At 35.7% G+C, this 27,743-nt stretch overlaps 4 protein-coding genes across 7 annotated transcripts in view; 3 read left to right on the top strand and 1 right to left on the bottom strand.

Annotated features, from left to right (window-relative positions):
• LOC111058998 (spermatogenesis-associated protein 17-like) overlaps positions 1–27,743 on the bottom strand; it is a 263,715-nt gene that overhangs the window by 219,347 nt on the left and 16,625 nt on the right. The window lies entirely within an intron of this gene.
• Positions 12,302–23,274, top strand: LOC120353561. Of its 4 annotated transcripts, none has more exons than XM_039437644.1 (5): positions 12,302–13,335; positions 19,551–19,692; positions 21,307–21,667; positions 22,312–22,509; positions 23,064–23,274. In XM_039437644.1, the coding sequence occupies exons 2-5, from the start codon at positions 19,553–19,555 to the stop codon at positions 23,238–23,240; spliced, it is 876 nt and encodes a 291-aa protein (XP_039293578.1). In that variant the 5' UTR covers positions 12,302–13,335; positions 19,551–19,552; the 3' UTR covers positions 23,241–23,274. The 4 variants fall into 4 exon arrangements, with proteins under 4 accessions (XP_039293578.1, XP_039293570.1, XP_039293566.1 ...); XM_039437636.1 differs by lacking the exon at positions 12,302–13,335 and adding an exon at positions 14,586–14,666; XM_039437632.1 differs by lacking the exon at positions 12,302–13,335 and adding an exon at positions 18,353–18,631.
• On the top strand, positions 23,158–24,184 carry LOC120353566. Its single transcript, XM_039437678.1, has 2 exons — positions 23,158–23,458; positions 23,918–24,184. The coding sequence occupies exons 1-2, from the start codon at positions 23,191–23,193 to the stop codon at positions 24,151–24,153; spliced, it is 504 nt and encodes a 167-aa protein (XP_039293612.1). The 5' UTR covers positions 23,158–23,190; the 3' UTR covers positions 24,154–24,184.
• Positions 24,150–26,107, top strand: LOC120353563. The gene is made up of 3 exons (XM_039437668.1): positions 24,150–24,300; positions 24,945–25,013; positions 25,752–26,107. Exons 1-3 carry the CDS (start codon positions 24,171–24,173, stop codon positions 26,060–26,062), a joined length of 510 nt encoding a protein of 169 aa, XP_039293602.1. The 5' UTR covers positions 24,150–24,170; the 3' UTR covers positions 26,063–26,107.

The following is a 27,743-nucleotide window of genomic DNA, read 5'->3' as shown; positions in this document are numbered from 1 at the left end:
CTCATATATATGGCGACACAATTCATTAATACTTTCAAATTTTGAAGTTTTATTATTATAACAAAAGAATTTATACATAAGAATAGATTTCAGCATGTTCTAAATTGAACCATTTATTTTTTAAATAATTTATAATTCAAAGACTCTATAATAAATATAAACATTTCAACATTACAATACAAAGATGATCAAGATGAAAAATGGGTAAATAAGTTCCCTAAAAAATACAAACAAGAGAAAAAGAAAATTGGGTAAATAAATTTCCTAAATAATACAAGGAAGAGAAAGATTAATTAGAGCCTATCCTACATGTCAGTACTAAACTTTCATGAGGAAGTATATTTAATAAAATATACTACTATGGAATTTTGTAAATTCCAAGTATGACTCTAATCTGTTATAATTGTGAGCTATCACTCCCACAAAAACAACTGGTGAAGGAAAAAAAATGTTGACTATTGTGACTGGGTGGAGAGTTCCTAGATGTCTGTAAGGCAATGTGATAGCAGACTCTAGTATCGGACCACAAAAACAAAAGTATGCAAAAGTTTTTACAAACATTTGATGTTGCAGTCTTAAGGTTTTTATATCGCAAACAAGTAGGTCAGATAATCGAGTCCAGCCGTATGTGGTTCATGCCCACACCTCTAAAAGAATCACACCTACTTGTCTACCAAAATTCCAAAGTATTGGACAGAAAAAAATAAAATAAAATGCAAAATGGGTTAAAAGCCCAGAAGAAAACTATAACCTACTTACATATGGCTTATGGCATGATATGCAATGAAAGATGGGAACATGGGACATAATTTGCTCTGAAAAACCTAATTACCTAATATGATACCTAAAAAAAATAGACATGATTAAAATATGTAATACATGATGAAAAAATATACCGCAAGCAAACAATTATTTACACTACAATGGATAGATTTTAGAAAAGTTAAGTTTTATCAACAATTTAAAGATTAGGAAAATAAGCTACTATTTTAACTTCTAATATTATTTCAGAAGAATACAAATTTAAATGACTATGGACAAGATTGGTTAAGATATGCATCATAGAAGAATTTTACTGAACATTACACAAAGACAGGAAAGAATCGAAATTTGAAAAGACCAAGAGCCAAGAAAAATAGGCTACAGGAGAGGAAAAAGACACAATTATGGACTCTTACCATACACTGCGTAGCGATTATGCTATTCTGAATCCCGGCATAACACAGGATTCCTAATCATTGTGTGCTGGGGAATACCCTTTTATCATGTGATTCACTGTCATCTTGGGAATTAGTCAAGATGGCAGTGGATGAATTAGTGAACTCATTGTGTGGTCTCTGTGAAAAAGCTATTAAGTCAAATTCAGAAGCTATTTTTTGTGATTTGTTTTGTGAAAGATGGTATCACTCAAAATGTGCTAAAGTCTCGAATGACAATTATGAGAAAATTCAATCACTTGGTGATGTGGTTAAGTGGCATTGCTGTGTCTGTAATGATAGGTTATCTACAGTGAAAACCCTTAGTATTGACGAAATTTTATCCTTATCTAAGAAGGTAGGTGAAATGGATATTAAATTGGAGGCTATGAACTCTTTTAATAATGATTTTTTTCTGAAACTTGATAATTTACTTGACATAAAGTTCAGGGAATTCCATGACGTAAACAATGACAAACTAAAACATGTTGGTCAATCAGACTGTTTGAATTTGAATTTACGCGCAGGCCAACACCAGTCTACCAACTCAAACAAACAAAATAGATCGACTGCTCGAAGAAAGTCGATAGTAAAGATTGACTTAGTAAACATCGGACATTCAACAATCGACACATCGTCATTGGTTGACAAGTCGACAAATAAACTGGACACATCATCGACTGCAGCTGTCAAGCACAATGAAAGTGAAAATAAAAACAAGTATCATTCGGATTCGGACGTACTCTCAGTGGTTAGTGACAAATCTGCTTCTGACTCACAAAAACATTCCTCTTGGACATTGAATTTGAAAAGAGGAAATCTTTCCTGGATGGTGAACTTTGGCCTCGGAATGTAACAATTAAACGTTTTTTATTCAAGAGAACCTTGGGGCAGCTAATCACATAGCGTCTGATCCAATTAGGAAGTCGAGTACCAGTATAGACCCTGTGGCATCTGAGATTAATTTCAAAATTCTCTTCAGTAATGTGCAGTGTCTCAACTTGGCGAAGAAACTTGATATTGAATTGGCAATATGTGGGGTTGATTACAAGATATTGTGCCTTGTGGAGCACTGGCTATGTGATGATCAACTGAAAATGGTAAATTTTGATGACTATTTACTGGTTAGTTCATTCAGTCGAATCACCCATATACATGGAGGAGTAGCAATCTTTGTATCCAAGGATGTACTTGGCCAAAATAAAGCAAGAAATGTAGATTTGAATATCTATCACCATTGTAAGGAGCTTGATTTTGAGTTTGCTTGTATTACATTGTTGGAGCCCAAGATAATAATTGTAAATGTGTACCGTTCACCCAATGGTGACCCAAATTATTTCATAGAACATCTGGAACAGGTTATTCTCCAACTAGTGAAGAAAATGCCAAATCATCATATTGTTATAGGTGGTGACTTTAATTTCAATTTTCTTGATGTTGCATCCACAAATACTGCAACTTTTGTTAATCTGATGAGGTCCCTGAATTTGTACTGCACTGTGAGACAACCCACAAGAAAGGAAGCCTGTCTAGACAATGTGGTAACGAACTTGCCACAGTGTTTGTACAGAGTGGCAGTGATGAGTTATGCTTTGAGTGACCATGAATCTATCTGTTTCTCTGTGGATGAAAGGAGCTCTGATCTTTTTGAGAATGATCCTCCTGAGGAAATTATGGTGCGCCCAATAGCTAAGAGTCAGTTGAACCACTTCTCACACCTCCTGTCACTGGTGAACTGGAATGAAATAGTAACACCTGGCCCTGCAGAGGAAAATTTCAACAAATTCTTCAGTCGATTTAAGTATCTCTTCGACAACGTTTTCCCTGTCAAAATACAAAAACGAGATCAAAAACCCAACCATAGAAATAAGCCCTGTTGGATGAACCAAGAATTGGTTGTACTCAAGAACTGGGTCATTGTGGCCTATGATCGGTACAGAAATCTCAAGACAAATGATGCCAAGCAAATGTACTTAATGCTCAAGAAAGATTACAAAGAAGAACTTCTAAGAGCTAAACAAAATGCAAATGCACAGCATATAAACTCTTCACAAAATAAGTGCTCAGCTGCATGGAGAGTCATAAGAAGAGAAATAGGGACTCCAGGAAGAACCACGAGGATCAAGCCAGACGTTTTCAACTCCTACTTTGTGGACTCAGTTAAGGCAGTTCGTGATTCTATAGGCACTCCAGAAGTATCAGCCCTGCAGTTTCTGAATGCTGTGCCCAAGCCTGAGGCAGCTTTCTCACTTCGACCAGTTTCATGTGAGGAGGTGTTGGAAATTGTAGGTGAATTGAAGAGTTCAAATAGTAGAGACTTTTTTGGCATGTCAGTGAATCTGATCAAGAGTGTCATTATGCAAATCCTTATACCCCTGACCTCCTGCCTGAATGCATGCATCACAGAGGGTGTCTTCCCTACTGTTCTGAAGATCGCTAAGACCATTCCAGTGCATAAGAAGGGATCATTCGATATGCCTGGTAATTTTAGGCCTATCTCTATCCTGCCAGTCTTCTCAAAAATTCTAGAATCCATCATTAAGAAGCAGTTATGCTGGTACTTCGAGAGCACTGGTTTGTTTGTAGATGCTCAGTTTGGTTTTAGAGTTGGCAGAACTACAGCCCAGGCAGTTGGAAGGCTGATAAGCACCATTCTAGAGGTTTTGAGAGCCATGTTTTCACCGGATTGACATTGTGTGATCTGAGCCGTGCTTTCGACACTGTCGACCACCAAACTCTTCTGTTCAAGCTGGATTATTATGGAGTCACTGAGGGGACATTGAAGCTCATCAAGTCTTATCTGTCGGATCGTAGCCAGGCAGTTCAGGTGAATGGAAGGTTATCCGGATTGGAAGCGATTCTTCATGGGGTTCCCCAAGGATCCATATTGGGCCCCCTACTTTTCATTATCATGATGAATGATCTTCCATCAGTGTTGGGTAACAGGTTGGTTGCATATGCAGATGACACCACATTGTATGATGTCAATAAATCAGTGGACAATCTGAACGTAGAGATGGGTCAGTCTCTGAGTGCCGTCTCAGCTTGGTTTGAGTCCAACTATCTCAAACTAAATGAGGAAAAGACTCAACGGATAATATTTGGCTTGAGAAATGTCACAGATCAGGCAAGGAGTGTTGGACTTCTGGGTTTTCATCTGGATTCAAAGTTGACATGGAACCCTCATATTGACTACATGTGTACAAAGCTCTCCAGAGTAATCTACCTACTTAGGCAGCTGATGCTGTGTGTACCTAAAAGCTATGTGAGGACTGCATATATCTCATTCTTCCAAGGAATAGTGATGTATGGATTGGAACACTGGGGTGCAGCCAGCGGCATTGATAGAGTTCTCCTACTGCAGAAGAGGGCCATCAGGATCATCACAGGCTCTGGCATAATTGATCATTGTCGCCCACTTTTTTGTGCAGAATCGGTCATGACTGTCATCTGCCTTTTCATCTTCATATCCCTTAAACAAATCAAGGGCAACCTGGAATGTTTGAGTCTGAGGAGTGACTTTCATGACCACAACACAAGAGGCAGAAGCCAACTCAACCTGCCTTTCACAAGGCTGAGTAGGATACAAAATAGCCCAGGTAGCCTCAGCATGAGGCTTTTCAACCGGCTGCCAGCATCAGCGAGGACTCTTACAACACGGCAGTTCAACAAATGCACCTATGCATTCCTCGTGAAAACCCCTCTGTATTCAATAAGAGAGTTTTTCAATATTCCGGATGTTACCATCAAAGAATTTTATACATGAACTTTATGGGATACTGTTTTTCTTCATGTGAAATTGTGTTTTTTGCACCTAAGACTTAATTTGCTCATTAATTTAATAAGCTTTATCAATTTCTCCTGTTGTTGATATATATGTTTTGTGTGCTTGTTTTTCTGACGAACCAATTGCTACTTATAGCTTACAAGGTAATAAAGATCATTTATTCATTTATTCATCTTGTAAATAAGCAACTTGAAACAACCTTTGAATACTAACACATCAATGGTGACTTTGTGTTTTGTTTTCTTCAAGAACATAATTTTATTCATGGGTTCATTTGTTTCAACAAAGCCATTTTGCTTACAAAAGTTAGTCATGTTCACTTGAGAATGCATTGCATACACCTTTTCAATTCTCAGTTGAAAGTTGAACTCATCAACTTGACTCAAAGCAACATTCATTTTGTTTACATTGTTCCTAACCTCCACAGAAACCTGTCTCATGTAATCATTCACTTTGTTTATAGTTTTCCTAACCTTCAATGTAGCAATATTACTTTCATGATAGTTGACTTTCAGTGAAGACAACTCCCTACCTACTTCTTTACTCAATTCTACTATCTCATTAGGGTTGACTTTTTCAACAACAGTAACTAGGCCTACATTGTCAGAAACTTGAATGAGTTGATCTTGTATCTTAATACTCATATTATCATGCTTCAATTTGCTTTCATCTTTATGATTATCTTTCAATGTTTCATGTGCATCTTTCAATAGAAGGTTTATACTAGCCTGCTCTAGTCTAATGCTAGCAAATTCTTGCTTCATATCATCAAACCTAGCATCAAACTTAGCATTTTGCTCATCAAACAGTTGTGTTAAGGCAGCTATTAACTCATCATCATTTTTAATATTTTTCATATTGTATGCCATTTTGCTAGTCTGCACAGATAATATATTCATTAGGACTTGATCTCTCTTGAACCGATTTCCCACTCAGCAGTATACCATTCATAACCCATCAAGATATCTATCCTACTAATATTTTTTCATAACCAGGGATTTCATGGTGTACCATTTGGGACATATTTATTTTGTAATTCGGTCCCACCACAGGGGTAACATTTGCCGTGCTACCAATTTCTCCTAATTTGGTTGGATAGCATTGTCTCACCTATTAACCTAAGGAAATTTATCGGCTCCAAAGTAATAGATTCTTGATAAATTATGAATGGTTCTATCGCCTATGAATGAGAAATCCAATCTTCAGAGCAAATGAACTTATAATCTTCAGATGAATTTTGGCAAAATATTACACAAATACACAAAGAACAATATCTTACAAGCCTAAGCATCTAGTCACTACGAGCTAATTACTTATCCAGTTTATATAGTTGAAAAAACAGTGGCTATTGGCTTGTATACACAAATAACAATATATAGACAAAATAGAACACTATAAACTGTTTAAAACTCAATTTAAAACATTAATAAATTCACTTAAACAGAATTATTTAGAGAGCACAAAATTACAACACACACCAGCCAGCCATGTTTCAGAGAGAAGAACAGGAAAAGCCAAGCTACAAGGAAGCTTCGTCATCAGAACAAAAACCACATCTCAAAATCAGTGATGACTTCATGACACATCAACAACAAAATTATAAATTACAAGTTTAGAATTCACATTTTATATTTGTTCTCAATAAAACTTTATTTTGAAACTATTATTTTAAATTTTTATATATCATCTCAATTTAAATAAACCATTTATCTATTAATTCTGTCAACCCAGCCTCGGTGACACCATGGAACAATGCAACAAAAATTTACGATAATAAATTCTCAGTCAAAAAGTTTGTCCGTATATCGATGACTCTGATATTTACTATAAAGTTTCATAGATCTCGAATTGAAGATTCTATTCCAATCAAGAAAAAATGTAATATTACATAGTTTATCAAGAATCTACCATTTTGAAGCCGATAACTTCCTGTAGGTTAATAGGTGTGAAATGCTATCCAACCTATTTAGGAGAAATTGGTAGCACGCCAACCTATTATTATTATTATTGAACCAATTACTTCTATCAAACCGCGGGTTTTCGCCAAACCTGGGATTTCTGTCAAATCGTTGAGTGTTGCCATTGTTATTTGGACCATAAGTAGACCTATTCGAGAAGCTGTGTTGATTATTATCAATCAATTTGTCGATTTTTTCACTGATTTGCATAATATGATGATCGGTTACATGATTAGCATGTTGACTGTCTGTTGTTACTCTCTCGCCTATCATACACTTTGAAAGCTCAAACCGATCTAGATTATTTGATAATTCCGCTATTGATGTATTCGGAAGCATAACTATCCTGTCAAAAATGTGTGGCAATAATCCTTTCATAATATTCTTAATTTTTCGACTTTCTGACATATTGACATCTACTTTTGAACATAAAAACATGACTTGAGTCATATAATCACGCGGATAGAGTCATAAGGTTTCATCCTATAATTTGCCAATTCTAACTCATACCAGTCCACATGGATAGGACGAAAATAGTTCTGCAATTCCAGCTTGATGTTATTGTATTCTATTTTAATATTTGAAGCGGCCTTTTCAGCTTTGATCATTCCTAAATATTTGCGCGGACTGCCATCCAAATAGAAAGAGAGGTTATCAACTTATCTTTGTCGTCCCAATAATTGGCCATAGCTACTTGTTCAAAATATTCGAAAAATTCAATAATATCTTCTCCATCCTTTCCACTGAAAGGTTTTGGAGCTAAATAAGAACGTTTCTTGCTTTCAGACATTTCAGATATTTCCTTTAAGATTACTTTATCTGTTTGAATTTCCACTGTGTCACCAGGAATAAAAGTTGTTTGATTTGCTTTACTTTCGTGTTGAATATGTTTAAGTTTAGTCTTAGCATTATCTATAGAAAACTAGTATGTAATTTTGTTCTAAAAAAGCAAGATTCGGATATGTAGGCCTAGTCGTTAACTCTTCGGACAATTTTATATTATCAATAATGTGCTGAATTGCCCTTTCCTGCTCTCGCCAATAATCTTCTGGAGTTGTCAAATTCAACTTCAAAATTCTTAAATGGGACCTAACAAAATCTAAATCAGCGTTAACTGGGATAAACAACCAATATCTTTCTGCGAGATCGAGAGCTTGCTGAAGATTTAATTCTTTTATGCGCAAATTCATAATATCAAAAGACATGAACGACCACACTGTGAGGATTACCGGGAAAGTCCAAATATAAAGCTGGATTAAAATAACCCTTGAGCCTCCACCAAATATGTAAATGTGGGAAAATGATAAACAAGAAAAGATCGTACAGGTTTTTGATATTTAAAACAAATCAATAGATTATTTATTACAAAAATTAGAAATTATGAAATAATAATAATCAGATGAATAATTCAGGGGCTACTTGCTTTGCTGATCTGTGGTCGTTCAGTTTATGAGAATAATAACAATAAAAAACTAAAATTACTATTTAGAATTATGGATCTTACTTTACCTTAACAAAATCCTTTGGCCTGTTCTTCAAAGGTTCAGTAAAAACACTCCCGAAATTAAAATAAAAAAATATAAAAAAAACTCTGCCAGTTGATGAATCAAAACCACCAGCTTTCCCTACAAGATTCAAATCCTGAAAAATACAATTATGTAGGTTTAAACTGCCCGGACTGTGCCAGCCTATAATTGAATTCTCAAGACAGAATCCTTCAGGTAACCAATGCCTTAACTCAACAACTCACTTCACAAACGGTTCAAGTATACGGGGCCCAAAAGAAAAATTCCAAAATCTATTTATGTGAAAAACACATGCAGCCTTGATTCACAGACCAAAAGTCAACTCACTCTACTTGTTTGCATAGCATGGAGCTAAAACCCATAATATTGCCTTCACGAAACGTGATAAAACACACGTTTCATCTTTGGAGATCTTCTTGCTTTATCAATTATATTTAATAATTAAATCCGCGACCAGATTTCCAATTCACAAAATAAAATTTCAAAAATTGAATAGGTTCTGATGTCATGTATGACAATAGTCCTTATTATTCCAATCCCGAATTTTGTTCGTACACAGTCCAAAGGAGGGCTGTGTTTAATTGAAACTATTAAACACAGTCTTATGTTTATTTTGATAGGATATACCATTTTTTGGATTATAAGATTTATTGTTATTGTCACAGGAAAGATTTATGATTTATTGTTTGAGGAAATATCTCAATTTAATAATATAGGCCTACTTACAGCAGGCTATGAATGTAGAATTATGTAGGTGTGCATTGGTGTAATTTCAAATCATGTAAGAGTGGGAGTTTCAGAAATGAAGCAAATAATGAAGAAACATTTTATTATATTATATGACTATGATAAGCAAAAAGTAAAATATGCTACATAATTACCAGAGTAAAATGAACAATTTGAAATTAAAAGGTTTCAAAAATTAATTACAATTCAGCTGATAACAATCTCATATTTTTTACAATAAAAGTAGGTAAATAGAATGAATTATGTGGACTCATGATGATTGATTCAATAATACAGGATTATTGAATATGTAATGATAGCAATAAATTAGGCATTCTGATAACATTTCAAATAATGTAAGTGTGGGAGTTTCAGAAATGATGCAAAGAAATCTATGAAGAAACATATTTATATTGATTGTATTATAATTATGACCATATGATAAGCAAACAGTAAAATATGCTAAATAATTATTATAATTATTGTAAATTGAACTATTATTTATTTGAAACAGGAAGGTTTCAAAAATTAATCACAATTCAGCTGATAGCAATATCATATTTTTCAAATAAAAGTAGGTAGGGTACCATACCTAAAATAAATTATGTCATCTCATGATGATAACACAGAATTATTAATCATTTGTATCTATTCTTTTTTGAATAAGGATTAATTTGTTCTTCAACTATGTTTCTTTATTTTAGATGCTATAAGGTAGGCCTAAATTTTCAATTAGCATAGAATTAACTATCACCGTATACTAGGAATATAACCAAATTTGTTTTATTTTTGGTCAAATAAACTGATCAATATAGGCAGCACCTAGATTGGGATGGCACACACCTTAACAATGACGGTAAAAACATCCTGGTAGCTGCTATATGCAACGCCCTGCAGCTGGGGAAGAACGAAGGCAGAGATGCTGATGATCCCGAAATTGAGAGCGCGAATATTGTCACGAGAGTCCACATTAACCCGGAAGAGACTAAAAGGCCTTTGAGGAAGGAAGAACAAGCTACAAACATTACCACGGGAGTCCATTCTGCAGAGTAGCAACAACAGAAAGACATCCAAAAATATCCCAGACAGAATTCAAATAGCTTTGCCGAAACACACAACAATACAGTACAACCAAATGAAAATACAGACCACATGAGATCCAGAAGGGAAGGACAGAATAGCAAAACAAAGGACCTGAAACTCAAGATCTACCACCTAAATATCCAAAGAGGACTACAACAGAGACTTGATAGACTGCAGATTGAACTTCACCTGTATTCTCCCGACCTGGTCATCCTCTCTGAGCATGGCCTGCGAAAGAAGGAGCTCCTTAGTACACACATTCCAGGCTACACTTTGTCAACAAACTTCTGCCGCTCACACCTCATGTGGGGAGGTATAGCCATGTACAAACAGGATAATACAAACCTAAAAATAGATGAAATCATACCTGAAGAATCACTCCAGCCTTCTGAACGGACATTTGAGACAATACTTCTGAAAATTCAACTGAAGAAAACCAACCTTATAGTGGTAGGCACCTACAGATCACCTGATCCTGGAACGCTTAAGGACTATCTGGAGAAAATGGGAAACCTGCTGCACCAATACTCCTCAAAAAATTTCGAAATAGTAATACTGGGAGATACCAACATAGATACCCTGAAAACTGATGGAAAAAGCTATAAAGAGCTGAAAAACACACTGAATCAGCATGGATGTTTCATTCACAAACTGCCCGCAACTCGAATAACACCTACTTCAGCCACAAGCCTTGACGAATGTTACCACAGCCTGCCACCTGATTACATCAAAGTCACTGTTTACCAAAACCAGATATCCGACCACAATTCAATTCTCTGCCAGATTCAGCATAAAACAGAACCCAGGAGAGTAATGTTCAAATTTGCCAGAAACTACTCAAAAAATAACCTACACAAACTAAAATACAGACTCAGTCAGACTGACTGGGAACAGGTTATAAACCAGGACTTGATAGAGGATAAATAATCAAACTTTGTAAAGATCCTGCGCCTCAACATAGATGAAGCAATGCCCAGAGAACCAAAGAAAATTACATCAACTAAGAACGTGTTCTGGGACAACAATACCATTGCTCTAAAGGATCAAGTACATCAGGCCAATAATAAGTTCATTACTACAGGATCACCAGAGGATAAGCAGAACTTTATAAAACTTAAGAAAATCTATGAACAGGACATCCAAAGAAAGAAAAAATCTTACATTAACAAAAAAATCCAACTAGCTGATAACAGAACCAGAGTACTCTGGAGGATAATAAATGAGGAAAGAAACAGAAGCGGGTTGGGAAAAATGGACAACTTAAGACTCAAGAAAACTAACAAAATGATAGTTGATCCATATCATGTTAGCAACCTCCTCAATTCTGCCTTCACGCAGCCACCCTCTGAGACTGCTTCTGAAAATACCTCTGACCATATCCACCTGGCAAATAATAAACAGGAGCTCAAGAAATTCGAAACCATTCCAATGGCCAAGTTAGAGCAACTCCTTAGAAATCTCAAACCTAATAACTCATCAGGACACGACGATATCACTGGCAAGATAATTCGACATTGTGAGCATGAACTAAAGCTGCCACTCCTTGACATAGTAAATGCATCAATTTCCCAGGCTGTTTTTCCACAGAGCATGAAAATCTCAAAAATTTTCCCCAAATTCAAAGGAGGTGACAGGTTGAATGCAAAGAACTATCGGCCCATAGCTAACTTGCCTATCACATCAAAGTTGATTGAAAGAGCTGTATATGACCAACTTATTGCATACCTTGAGAACAACAGCCTACTTTCAGCACACCAACATGGATTCAGGAGGGGCCTTGGAACAGTTACAGCGATCTCCGAACTATGTAACAACATCAGCAAACACTGGGAGGAGGGTAAAACTGTTTCAGGTCTTCTGATTGACCTCCAGAAGGCATTTGACACCATTGACCTTGGCCTGCTGAAACGAAAGCTCAAGATATTGAACATCAAAGGGAGAGCCCTACAATGGCTGGAAGACTATCTCCTGAATAGAAAGCAATATGTTGAAATCAACCATCAGAAGAAAAACAGCATAATAAGCAACAGATCCTCTCTAAGGACGGTCTATAAAGGTGTTCCTCAGGGGTCAATACTGGGGCCACTACTATTTCTGATCTATATAAATGACTTCCCCACAGAAATCGACCATAGGAAGAACTGTATTCTCTTTGCAGACGACACCACTATCTTAATACCATATAAAAAGCATGAACACACCGAAGACGTGGTGGACACAACACTCAACAAAGCAAACGAAATATGCAAAAAACTGAATCTAACCATAAATAAGGATAAAACAGTTCACATTCGCTTCACCCCAAAAAAATAGAAACATTGAGGACCAAACAAACATAGGCATACCAGCACAGACAAATACTAAATTCCTGGGCATACTGATCAATGGTCACCTCAACTGGCAGCACCACATTGAACTGCTTTGCAAAAAACTGTCATCTGCCATCTTTGTAATCCGAAGGATCCGAAATATCACAGAGGAGAAAACTGCATTCATGGCTTACCATTCTCTATTTGCGTCTCATTTAAAGTACGGCATTGTGGCTTGGGGGTCTGCAGCCCAGACGAATATTGATAGAGTTCTGCGATTGCAGAAAAGGGCCCTGAGAACTATCCTAAGAAGAGATATGATGGACCACTGCAAGGCGCTCTTCATCCAGCATAACATATTCACAGTTGTCGCACTCTACATATACGAAGTAACAACCCTGGCTGTGAGGAGTAGCCCAGAATTGAGGGGAAATAGACATGCCCACAACACAAGAAATGGAGCTGACATTGAACTCCAGCAGCACCGGCTTACAAAATTCAGCAGGTCGCCGGCCTACTCTGGGGCCCGACTCTTCAACCTTCTGCCCAAGGAGCTTAAGGCAATTCAGGACTACGGTGCCTTTACTAGAAGTCTGAAGAACTACTTGATCATGAGACCCTACTATGCATTGGCAGAGTTCATAGACGACCATGCATACCGGCATCACCGACCGTGAATCCCCATTGATTGGGAAGAAATTTGACGATTCCCAGGTCAACGACCATGGAGAAGACTACAACAAGTAACAAGTAAGTAAGTAAGTAACAAGAAAAATATATTGGAAATGTCTGTAAAACAAAAAGGTTTCTTCAAATTAATCAATAGACTAAAAATGTTTGACTTAACTGTGAAATGGTAGCCTATTTTATTTCCTTTAACATGCCCATTCTTGCATCCAAATGCAACACAATACATCACCATTTCTCGGTCGTATTTTTATTCAATTCTACGCATTTTACGACAAATACATCACAATATTTAAGAGAAAAGGTTGTGATCTAATACTGATAGCCCTAATACTCATTCAAATCCGTTTTTCAACTTTAAAAATGAATAATCGTACTCAAGAGCTGCAACAACCTGCTTTAATGTATGAGTACGAGAGAGAAGGGAATCCAACACGGTAGGCCTGTCTCACTCACTCCGCCTTACACACTTTTGGCTGTAGCTTAGCATTGTAGCGTTCCAGTTAGTATAGACAGTGCCTACTAAAGATCTACATGGCCAGAACATACAGCCGATCATCTGTTCAAAAGCGTACACTTCAACCCGTGTTTACATTGAATTCCCTATGTCGAGTGGAATTTTTCATGAATAAACGCTAATAATTCAACTGATAACTACTTTTTCGAAAAAAAGGTTCTTATTTTATTTTACCAATACATTTTTTGTCCTTCATCATGAATTTCAAGGGTAGTAATCATTGAGTTCTCTTAATATTCTTAGTTATTGGTTAACCAATTTGTAGGTTAGCCTTGTTTTAAATTAGCTTTTTCAAATTCAACACGTATTTCAATTATTGTCAAAAAATATAGTGTAAAGTTGAGTTGCTTGAGCTTTGAATTAGGTCTACCTATTGTTTTTTTCAATTTTGATTACAGTATTGCTCAATTTCTACGAGAGGAATTACAATCACAGCTTTTGTAGTATGCTAATATTTATAGCTTTATTAGATTTGAGGAATTTTTAGATAAAACATAATTTTTTTGAAAAGGTAAATAGGTAGTCTATCACTCATTTTATTATATAAGTCACTATTGGAATAAGAATTCTTCTCAAATCATAAAAAGAATGGCTTGAAATAGAAAACTTTTGCAGTGTTGGTTATCTTTAGTATTAAAACAGAACATACAGTAAGGTATTTCTAACAATATTATTATAAACGAAAATATGTGATCAATGATTATACTGCTAGCTTACTCAGTGAAGGATTTTAATATTCAGCCTGATCCAGTAACTTACATATCATTTTTATCTAATCTGTTTCTACTCTTAACAGAATTTGACACAATTTGAAATTTGACGATTCCCCATTCCAAGACCGTGAGGAATACATCTTACTCATCGGAAGTAAGTACCGGTAAGTAGTGTTCTTTATGGGTTATGGCTGATCGATACAGAGTAAATAATAATTTGTTGTAGAGTGAGATATCAGAATTCTTGTATTTATATCATAATATGTAAGACCATGTTGTATCATGAAAAATCTATGTACATATTCTTCAATAGTGCTAATGAACCAATGCTATGTTTATTGACGCTCTGGTAGGATACTACTTGAAAGATTTATTCTTGGTCACAAAAGTAATAATATGAATAATATCCTGAAACATGAGAATAAGGGTATGATCACATTGAATGGGTATGTGCAAATTTTCGTCGAATCATGCATGACCCGAAAAACAAAATTTGAAAAATGCTATTGAAACACGTTCACACTGAACGCAACCAAGTGCATGCTTACAGTGTGAGTGTTCCTCTTGCTCTTTTCAGATATTGTACGTTTCTCGTCTGCAAGCTTGGTTATGCATAATTAAGCGCGCTCTTGCACAAATTATATTAATATTTATGATGGTCTCTTCTAACATTCAAAGGCTAGAGTCCCCCAGCTGAGTTAAGATTATATGCTAAATGGCAGAGGTATCATTATAGCGCAATTAATAATCCAATTCAGTGTTGCTATAAATTTGTCATTTCATTCCTTGAACTGTTATTTCATATTATGCTAAAAAATTGTATAAAATTTGAACATTTTCTGCTCATTAGGTTTTAAAAATGCTGATAAAACACAGATAAACACTGGAAACGCCAATATCTAGCACACCTTCTAGGCCCTGCAATAGCCTACATAACTAATACACCTCAAGTTACCTGAAATTTTGTACCAAACGAAAGAATTCTCTCTTGAATTTTTAAAAAGCTAAGAAAACGCTGGTAAGAGCAAAAAAATCGCCTATTCTGAGCGATATAGAAGTCAATAAGGTTTAGCTATTTTGAATTTCTAGACCCTTTAACTGAACTTGTATTCAACATTTTTCTGTCAATTCTTGAAAAAGCGCATACCGTATTGGCCATCTTTGAATTTTTTTACTTTCCTTGCCCTATTACCATAGGTAAGGAAAGTATTGCTTTCCAAAAAAAATTAAGGTACCCCAATTCAAGTTTTCCATACGTTTCAAGGACCCCTGAGTCCAAAAACATGATTTTTGGGTGTTGGTCTGTGTGTGTGTATGTGTGTATGTGTGTGTGTGTGTGTGTATGTGTATGTCTGTGAACACGATAACTCCATTCCTAATTAACCGATTGACTTGAAATTTTAAACTTAAGGTCCTTATACCATGAGGATCCGACAATAAGAAATTATTCAATAAAATTCAATTCAAGATGGCGGAAAAAATGGCGGATAATCACTAAAAAACCATGTTTTTTACGGTTTTCTCAAAAACGGCTCTAACGATTTTCTTCAAATTTATACCATGGATAGCTATTTATAAACCCAATCAACTGACATGAGTCTCATTTCTGGGAAAATTCCAGGAGCTCCGTAATGTTATTGAGAAAAATGGTGAATAATCACTAAAAAACCATGTTTTTCACGGTTTTCTCGAAAACGGCTCTAACGATTTTCTTCAAATTTATACCATGGATAGCTATTTATAAGCCCTATCAACTGACATGAGTCTTATTTCTGGGAAAATTTCAGGATCTCCGTAATATTATTGAGAAAAATGGCGGATAATCACTAAAAAACCATGTTTTCCACTATTTTCTCAAAAATGACTCGACTGATTATTTTCAATTCATACCCTGTATAGTCATTTATCTGCTCTATTAACTGGAATGAGTCTCATTTCTGGAAAACTAATGTGGGGTTCACCCACTACCTCCGTAAACAAAGCCGTAGTGCGTTCGTGTGACGTCAGCAAAGGTAGGGCTCCTACACCAATAGAAACTCTAGCTGATATAGATCATCTGAAATCAACGAATTTTTATTGGTGTAGGAGCCCTACCTGTGCTGACGTCACACAAATGCACTACGGCTTTGTTTACGGAGGTAATGGTTCACCCCATCCTTGAGAAATGGACTTTGTAGCCTCCTTCTCGTGCATAAGGTAGGTAGGTAGAGCAGTTCATAAAAAGAACACATAGTCGAGATATTTCATCTGTAAAACAGCTGTTTTGATGACTTTTAAAAAATATCGAATTTCACAATTTACACAAAGGAAAAAGTACTTTGAAAACAATTATGCACATATACAGAAGTCTGATCGTAGTTTCAAATATTATGTTGCCGCCAATTGTCATTATGTTATTCCCCTAAATCATTCTCCTTTAAGAATGAGGCTTATAGTTCAATGAGCAAGGAAAGTTGTGTGAGTGTACCACACCAGATTTTTTCAATTACGGTCTCAGTCAGTACACCTCTGTGTTTACGGAGGTAGTGTCTTAGTGCGCCTCTAGAAGGTTGAACATTAACTATATTTCATTTTGATAACAGCTTTAAAGTGAAAAAACACTCATATTCTTTTGGTGTGGCGACTACCGTTTCGAGCTTCTGTTCGGCTTGAGAATGTACAACACACCAGCACTAAACGGTCGTCGTTACATCAAAAGAATGTGTTTTTTCAGTTTAAAGTTATCAAAATACAATATACTTTGTAATAATATTGCATTGGTAAAAAATATGGATAATCAACAACGAATCAACTGAAACACGACTTTCTTACTTATCCGGGTGAGTAAATAGATTAATGGGTAAAAGAATGAGTGTCATTTTACTTCTACCACGGAATAAGCATAAGTAGTGTTTCTTTCCTCTGTGCTTCTACCTAATATATATTAATATAAAATATAATGTCAAAAAACTGATATGTTTATACTTCATTCAGTTTTGAAGCTCTGCTATTCGAATTACAGCACGATCTTAAATAACTTCTGCTTTATTAATTAGCCACGGTTGTGGGATCAGAGGAAACACATACCGTAATTCAAAACACTACTAGCAGTTTTAATGATTCTAAACTTTGAAGAAAGTATAGGTATATACAGTAGTTAAATTGAAATATTATTCATGATTGTAAATGTCATAATGTCAATAAAAAAATTACGGTGTTAAACTATACAGTTAATTTTGTAGACCTACCAGGGTACGCTATTTTATAAATTGTAACTCATTCTCTATTAAATGTATGCAAGCTATGAATCCTCAAGTCTAAAAAAGCTTTGATAATATATAAATGTAATATTTATCCTACACGATTCAAAATCAACACTTTTTTACTTGAAAGTTTTGAAAAAATAATTAATTTAGTCTTAAACTCCAGAATAGCGTTGAGCGCACCCGTAAATACATCGTACTTAAATTCGTTTAAAAAGAAACTAATTTAGATTATCAACAATGTTTTTATAATTTATTGTTGATCAATAACATGATAATTCTTATTTATAAACCATGACTTGGCTAAACTTAATACTTTTGTAAAATAAGTAAGTTTGAATTTGAATAAGCTATCTTGAAACATGTAACCTACAAATTGGTTAACCAATAACTAAAAATATTAATATAATTCAATGATTACTACCCTTGAAATTTATGATGTAGGTTAAAATTTGAATTGGAAAAATAAAATAAGTCATTATTCCAAAAAAGTGATATCAGTTGAATTATTAACGTTTATTCACGAAAAATTCCATTCAACATAGGGTTTTCAATGTAAACACGGGTTGAAGTGTACGCTTTTGAACAGCTGATCACCTGATGGTTCTAGCCGGGAGACAGCCACTCGGACGACGGAGCGCTCGGACGACTTTGTAAACAAACCATTTACCACTCTGTTGACATTGTAAAGAAACTATATATAGCTAATCCATGACGTAGGCAGCTCTCAGCGCTCCAGGTGGAATAATTTGCTTTCAAAATATGTAGCTCTATGAATCCCTTGTTCCAAGCTTCGTTCTCCAAAAAAGGCGCGCAAATACGAATTTAAAGATTTTAAGATTACGAGTGGTTTGTCGTCCGAGTGGGTACCCACCGTGTTCCAGTATGTAAGAAATTTATATTAGGCTCATTACATTAAATACATAAAGCTGAAAGCTGGAATGAATTTTTAAATTAAACAGAGTCTACTTTTATAATTTTCATAATGCATTTGTAAATACCGGTACTTAGTCAAATGCAAAATATTGAATTCCTATTCTGCAACTCGTGCAGTTTGTACTGTCTTTTGAAGTGTAGTTGTGTATCATAAATTGGACTGCTTAATATAAAGATTTGTTCGAAAATTTAAATTGAAAGGATGATATCAATTTTGGTCTTGTGAAAATGTTTACTGGACGATATTCTGTTCAAAATTCAACTGTTGATTCTATGACTTATAATCAATCAATAGTTCACTTTCAAGTTTTCATTGATATTTACTGCTACACAAGATTACTACGTTTCTTTTTTGAGGGCCACTTGTATTTTTATGAAAAATTAATAATCACATTATACCCTTTTTCAAATTTATGTTCTCTTCATGTTTCGACTTATGTAATTTTCAAGTGATTCACTTGGAATGACGTAATAGGCCTATAGGAATGACGTAATAGGTCGAAGCATAAAGTTGGAAAAAATTATTATTTTTTAAATTTCTATTCACGTTATAATGCCAGTGGAGAAGGATAGGAAAATAGTGCTGCCGATTCTCCGCCTTGCCACTGCCCTCTATAGATAACTGTTCATTCTTGTTAAAAATAAAGCATATTTTATTTGTAAAAAAAAATATTTCAATTATGATATATTTATTAAATAAGATTATATAATTTCTATAATTGAGATGTAATATTTTGTTGATTAATTCTATTTCCATATTGTTGAAGATCAAGTTAGCGAACATGATTTTCATTTTTAATGAGAATGTGAGTAGAAAAATTGATCAACCCTATTATAGGGAAAAGTAAATATGAAAAATGTATGATTCAGGAATGGCTGATCTGGTATTTGCTGTGGATGACCAGCCGCCAGTGCCCTCTACCGCATATCCGGGCAGAAGAGCAGGCACCATCGTCTACGGAGACGGGCAGGGTTTCTACTACCACTGCGAAAGAGTGCGAGGTGATTTGAGGTAATAACCAGTGTAAAGCTGAAAACAGTACAGTTTTCTGAGTGTGAAATGAGAGCGCTATGAGAGAGAGCGTTTGGGAAGGAGTGAGTGCATGGAAGTGGAAATACAAGACCATCAACCCTCCACACATGTCTGCAGATGACCCTAACAAATTGATTGTTGAAATGTCTTTCTTTTGTCTGAATGACTGTCTGTCTAGTCTTCAGAGTGTTCGTGAAAAAATATTTAAAAAATGAATTCCTATTTTCATCTTGAAAATTGCTATTTTTCGTGAAAAATGATTTCCTATTCGTAGTCAACAAGGCAAAAGACAGAACACAGTCGAAGTCCCTTGAAAGACGAAATTTCTCAACCAGTTTATAAAGTGTTGTGAATGAACAATAGTGGTTTTCTACCCCCTCGCTCACACACTCACTAACTCTCTCTCTCTCTCAGTAGGTATTTTCTACTCATCGGTCTATTTTTGGTGGAAGGTATAGAAATTCAAACTTGTTATCCTGCTATCTGCCCTTCTGAATAGAAAAGGAAGGTGATATCCCTCCTTTCAAACTCTCTCTCTCTTCTCAGCAGTGCTACCCTCCCTCGGAGAACGCCGGAACTATATGCAGGCCTGCTAAATGCAGTTTTTGCAGGCATTTATAAACTTTCTTTTTTAACAATGTCCAGAAATAAAATATTCGTGTTTCAAACTTTTGAATCACAAAGGAGACGTTGGAAATGTTGAGCAATTTTCGATTTCAGTATCCATTAATAAAAAACAACTTTGTAATCATCATAGCTTAATCGTTTTCACCAAATTGACGATTCTCTTATGAAAATTAAAGTTATTTTTTAGCAAGTGAAAAGTCACCACTTATCATATTGAGTTGATATTCACATCAAATGAAAGCCTCTCAAAAACTGCGTGATATGAATATAGCCATTTTTCAGAAGCCCTACTACTATGAAGCTTGTCGATTGACAAGTTTTTCACCCCATGTTAAACTTGGCGCTCAGCGACGGCTGCCAGAATTATCTTAAATCACCAATTTATTGTGAATGTTGAGTGTAGTAGATAGTAAATCTATATAATAGCATCAATTTCACACTCACAGAATTGTTTCAAATCGATTATAACGATTTCCCGGTTATCATTATAAATAGTTATACTACATTGAAGCCTCTTGTTTCTCTCTCTAATACTTATTATTTCAGTGTGGTCATTACTCTCTGTTATAGAATGTTGAAGTGTGCAGAAAAGTTGAAAAGGAAGTGCATGGCAAGGGCAACGATGCGCCTTGATGAAGGGGCACCGATTTATTGCACTTTCAACAGCCCTATCCACAATCACCAGCCAGATCCTTCTAAAGGAACTTGACACTATCCATTTTTGGCGCTTGAGGCCTTCCTCCGTCACTGTCCCTAATGATTAATGACACCCGAGTCCTCACATTCATAGCGTCTGCCTATCCTTACTGTTATTCTGAACAATGGATCGCTCACTGGACTGCTATCCCCCAAAATCGTTAACTAGAAATCGCTCTTTGGAAGTAAACACACTGACTGTTTTGTGTTATGTTCTGTACCCTAGTTTACCGTACAGTATATAAATAATGAAATGAATACTTTTTTCAGAGATCCTGAAGCTTCCTACTCCATTTCAACAATTAATGCCAGGAGGGCAATGAATAGAATAAGAGTGGCTACTCAGCCGCGCATCACCCTTGAAGACATGAGGGAAGAACTAAGTCGAGTGGGCCGTGAGGCTTTGCGGTCCACAGAGATGGGGACGGAGTTCTTTATAAATGAGGCGATAAAGGGTGCGGATGGGGAGGTAGTTGCTGATGGTTTTGTCAGCAAGAGAATCCTGGATCACCTCAGGCGGCATCCAGCAGAGGCCTCCCACCTCCTGATGGATGCCACATTTAAAATCGTTCCCAGACGACCAGAAAGAATACAGCAATTCTTTTCAATTCATGTTCTCCACATGGATATTGTAAGTTTATATCAGTTTTTTTTTAAGAATAAATACTTTTAAATACCATCGACCGGGGTGACTTTGACAGGGTGGCATTGGAAAACTAGTTTCTAAAAGACATGATATCGCTGAGATCTAAGAACATATTACTTTGGCCTTTCTATGATATAGGTACTTCAATTGGTATATCTGTAATATCCATAGTTGAACTGGTTAGGGTTCTGTTACTATAGGTAGTTAAATAAAACGAAGGTCACTTTTAGTTTAAACTTGGGTTGACTCTGTCCCATTATAAAAATCGTGATATCATGCAGGATATGATGCAAACACAATTCATAATCTGATAATTATCATGTATTCAACCTAATGAAAAAAAATTATTAATTGAGATTAATACGATGTTAATATTCATTTTTAACTGATTCTGCAGCTGGAGTCAACATGCCTCGACGCTAAAATAGATCTTTAGGCAGCAAAGACTTAAATATTTCTCAAAAAATAATTGGTGTATTTTTTAAGTAGATTTAATCTTTGTTTTTAATGGCATTATTCATTTTAAAGGTTAACAGTTGTTTTCACATTGTCTAATTCTTAGATTTAGAATAGACTCAGATTTTAATATTGTTGAAACAATATTAGTGACAGGCTTATGCGTGTTTTAGGCTGTACCAGTAGCATTTTTCTTTATGTTAAGAAAAACTGAAGCAACTTACCGGAGTGTGCTGGCGCTCTTGAGAGAGAGATTCCTACAGTGGCATATTGCCACTGTGACAACAGATTTTGAAATGGCTCTAGTCAACGCAGTCAGGGAGGTGTTCCCGGAGGCAAGGCACCAGGGATGCTGGTTCCACTTTCGCCAAGTAAGTGTTTCTAAAGTGTCGTAGCTACTAACGATGTAGGTATATGTAAATTATCTTGGTAAATTACCAGTTACTATAGGTCCTTGCACCTTCAATGGCTATTGAGACAGGCCTAACAATAACATGACAATTACTGTGGTAGGCCTACTTGTTGTATGATCCGACGACGACGTGACGTTTATGATATTTATTGTTGTTTGATATTATTCAATGACTGTGTTATCACCACCAACTGTTACTGTGATGCGGTACTGTGTTACTGTGATCGCAGATAGCTTTCAGTGTGGCCGCACCTCGAAGTGATATTACTGGATATTGGACACATTATTTGAAATGGATGGAAGTTGTGGTGAATTCAAGAAACAAAAAATGAAGCACACATTTAAGAAATCAGTTTTGTAAAAGAGTAACTGGGAAAATCAATTGCTATTGATATGGCTTGGGTGAATTTTATTCCTGAGTGAATAGTAATTCTTAATATTCTTTCTCTTGCATGCTAGCTTAGATTGGAATGACTCTCTAAATCTTAGGTAATATTCAGAATAATTTTTCAGAATATATGGAAACATGCAGTGGCACAAGGCCTCTTAGCTATTATTCGTGCTGAGGATGATGAAACAAAAAGGGTGGTGAAGATGCTGATGGCGATTCCACATCTACCACCACACCCAGGGCCCCCCCATGATCGACGAGTACCTCCCTATGGACTCCATACGATATGGAGTTGTTGAAGGCCTTGATGCCGTCAACAATTACATACTGGAGGGAAACCTCGATCAGCGATTGAGGAACCTTGTTGACTACATAAGGCGGTTCTGGGTTGGAGTAGTGGGGGTGGAAACCCTCTCAACGTTCGAGGCTCCAAGGAGAACGAATAATCATCTTGAGAGTTTCCACTCCAGATTACTGGAAGCTTTCGGCATTAACCTCGACGTATGGAATTTCATAAGTGAGTAACGAAGCACAGCGGTTCATTTTAAACAATCAAGAACATTGAATACATTTGAATTTTACTTACTACTCGCTTTTCTCATGTGCATCGTGTTCTATGACTAAGTGATTCACGCACAATGAACATTTGATATATGCAATCCATGTTTCAACTACAAAAGCATTGTTTGTATTTACAAAAGCATAAAAAATTCGTAACAAAATAAAATTTACATAGTACTTATAGAATAGTATAAAAGAGCAAAATTGATTGAGTGGAATTCCCCCAATATGACTATGCGTCTGAGTTTTGGTGACAGTTTGAGCAAGCAGTATTATTCAATAGACAGTAGACATTATAAATTACAATATGTGCAATTCAAATTACTAAATAAGAAACGGATAACAGTAGGTGAATAAGTGCATAATTATTGCTCGTTTAATAGTATGGGATTGTAGTATTAATTATCTATTCCAGGAAAGCTACGAACAGTAGAGCATACGGCCTTCTGCAATCTTCAGAGGATCAACCGAGCTGAGGATCCTCAAGAAATTAGGAGAAGGAGACATAGCGACAATGTCACAGAGGACATTAGATCGGCCATGTCACGTCTCACAGCTGGCCGAATCACGGTCATTCAGTTTCTCATGAAAGTGGGCCACTGTGCAGATAATATTATAGTTTTGAATAGACGCCAAGAGCGGACGACATAGCCGTTGACATCGATTGGATGTTGCCGGTAGCCGCAGAAGAGGTGGCGATGGAGGTTGCCCCCCCTAGACGGCGATTAGCGGCAGCCAATGCCAGACGGCAACGAAGACGCCAGCAGCCCTATGCAAGGCAACAGCGGCCGGTTCAAGGTAAAACGATGCTTTCAATTACAGTTTCAACTACGCTAAATTCAAGTTTATATATTACTATGATTAAGTTGATTTTACGACTCGCACTGGCGCACACGGAATCTTCCTTCTGCCGGTGTTTTTGCCTCACCCACTGTACTCATGCATGTGAGCATGAATTGAATCTTCATTTAATAACTGTTATTTATAATATCATGAAAAATCTGGTGTGGCGCACTCACACAACTTTCCTTGCCGTTTTGAAAATTGATCACCTGACGCTAGAGTGCACGCGCACCTCAAGTCTACTTATAAACAAAGATCTGAGCCAGCTGGTGACAGGACAATAACGCTTGAGACATACGAGGTCTCCTATCTCTTCATAGTGAATGATTTAATAGAATCAACAGTTGCCAACAGTTTGCAATTAGATAATCGCATTTTCTCGAATTTCAAGCTTATTTTCAATTGTAGGTGAGAATGTTAATATGGTAATAGGGCAAGGAAAGTAAAAAGGATATAATTTCGTTATTTCTAATTAAATAAATTGACATCAGATGTTAATTATTAATTTTTATGTATGTATCTTAGATTAAGTGTAGTAGGATATACTTATATTTATTTTTTGTAAAGCTTTTTTGTAAATTGGTAATCCAATGTTCCAGACGTCAATGTGGCGTTGCAGCAGCCAGCCTCTCCTCCACAGCAGCTGGTTGAGAACATTGCAGTCGAAGGTAAAATGAATGCTTTCATATTTTCTTAATCTTTATATCATCATAAAAGTATATATAATGAAGCAGGCACTAGAATACTGAGTGTAATTCATGGAAACGTATAATTGGATCATGAAGAGGTATATTTTCCTCTTTACCTTTATACCGGCATAACTTGAATCACAACTATCACTACTGAATAGAGAATTATTTCAAATTGAAAGCTTTCAATCAGACTTGAAATGTACACGATTCTACCTCTCACAAGTTCAGTTATTGTTTTATACATTCTTCAACTGCTTCAATCAACTATCGGAAATTATTGAAAACACCTTTAGTGTTTTCACTAAAATTAAAAAATAATTTTTCGCCCCACTTGGATGTAATGAGCTGGTTTTCTTGCGTCATATGGAGGCCGAAAGTGATTGTTTTCTGACCAGGCCGGTAAAATTTTTACGGCCCTAGGGCTGTAAAATAGCCTTCAAGTCAGCTGATTCTGATTTGATGTGAACGTGTTTACAATACGTGTTTACGTGTGCACACTGAGGTATGAAGCGGCCGCTCCCCGCTTCGTGTTGTGCTTCATCACAATTCACCCCGTATGACCCCTCTTACAAACATACACACACTCACACATACACAAACCAATACTCAGGGGACCTTGAAACGTGTAGAAATTTAGAAATTGGTGTACCTTAATCTTTTTCGATTTGATAGGATATAAACTAAATGAAAAATCACATTTTTTCTAATTTCCAGAACTATATGCAGGCCCAAATCTGGAAAATTATAGGCTGGAGAAGATTCGCCTGGATATAAATTCCATTCATTCTTGTCCACCGCAAGATTTTGTTGAGCGGCAATTGCGGGAGTTGGAGAGGGATTTGGAGGAGGACTGGGAGGCTACTTCCGAACACATAGCTCCTTATCCGCAATGCAGTTATTGCTTAACAAACAAGGCAACCAGAATGGCAGTACCATGTGGGCACTGGGCAGGATGCATAGAATGTTGCAGTCGAGGCCTTAGAATACCCATCTATTTCGAAGCAGTGGGGGGACTCGTGCTGTAGGAGGTACGCCTGCCCATCAGATGCGCACAATGCAATTGCCTAATTCGGAAATTAATGAGAGGGCATTTTTAAATCAGTAATGATAAGGATATTGTTAACTAAAGTGTTAACTGAATCAGGTGTTACAAAAAGTGAAAGACGATTATGAGCTAAGGAAAGGGTACATGAATAAATTAGAATTGCCGTTAAAATTCAACGTTCAATTGATTTTTTATTTACAGAGTCTCATTATGTTGTAACAAAACTGATTTTCTTCTCCGATATAATTTTCAACAAAATATGAATTTTCATTGCAAATGAATGATCAATCACATTAAAGATGTGATTAAGTAAAAAGTTCCCCGATAGAATCGGGTTTACTTTGAAATGTGTAATATATATCATACTCATAGTTCTAATAAATTGAGGTCCATCTTGGTCTTGGAACAAGTCATTAGTGGAATTGTATTGCAACTTTTTGAAATGTGAATACTTGAAGATTTACAAGAAATAAAACTCCTTAATGCCTTTCAAAACTGTAGATTTTCTTTGGATGGTGATCCAAAACTAATTTGTTGTACATACAGTCTGTCTATTATCATAATATAATATTATTGTAGTCTATTTATTCTTATTCTTTCTATTGTCAGCAGTAATCAGAATTATGAGTAGCTATGTAAGCACTTGATATTAATTTATTTCAATTATCGATTAAAAATGAAATCTTGTCGTAAGAGATAGGTACTCATCTAATAAATCATGAGAGACTCTCCCTCATGTATTGTATTAGCTTGTTCAAAAGCCTGCAGTATTGAGTATAATAAGATTTTGGTCTTACAAAAGTATTCAAGTCCAATAAGCATTCCGCTGTCAATCGAATGTTGTTTTAGATTTTACGTTAGAATAACAAATGAAATCAAAATAATTTATTCTTCCAAAAATAGTTCACACTACAGTAGTGTAAATACAAACTGGTTTAATACTGTATAATCATTTGCAGAACATATAATTTAGTGAATATGAGAAGAAAAAATTCCTGCAGAGGTTTAATTACCTGAGCGCAGGAAATATTATACAGGGTGTTTCAGAAGTAGTGTCGAGAATTTTAGGGTATTGTACCTGGATGCTAGGAGACTATAAATGTCATATTTGAAGTGTCCAAAACTCAGCGGTTATCCTTATAGCTGCCATTTTGTTTTTTTCACTTAAAAATTTTTATCTCAAGAACGAAATGTTGTATTGATCTGAAATTTGGCATGAATATTTATGCTATAAAGACTCAACTATAAAAAATAAAAAAAAAATTTTCGTTGAAATTTTTCAAAATGGCGGCCATTTTAAATTTTTGATGGCGAATATCTCGAAAACCGTCCATTCTATAGAAAATTTACAAGAGACAAAAAAGTTAGCAAATTTTTTCACGATTCCAATGATACCTAATTTATTAAGATTGGTCGAAGAATAACAGAGAAATTAATTTTTTTCGTACTGCATGCATGACCACTTTTCACCATTTAAAGATCAATATTAATTTTTTAATTCCAGATGTATTTAAGATGAAGCTTTGAAACTCGGTATGGCTCCATATGGGCAAACAGATGATTTTACAATGGTTTTCAGATGATAATGTTTGTCTTGTAAAAGTATTGTTGTTTCATTAAAAGTAAAGAGCCAGATGTAGTGCTTCCTATTTCTTAGTCTC

Source organism: Nilaparvata lugens, chromosome 1 (assembly GCF_014356525.2).
Source record: "Nilaparvata lugens isolate BPH chromosome 1, ASM1435652v1, whole genome shotgun sequence".
NCBI lineage: Eukaryota > Metazoa > Arthropoda > Insecta > Hemiptera > Delphacidae > Nilaparvata > Nilaparvata lugens.
The sequence above is the reverse complement of the archived record's forward strand: the minus strand, read 5'-3'. Positions and strand labels throughout refer to the sequence as shown.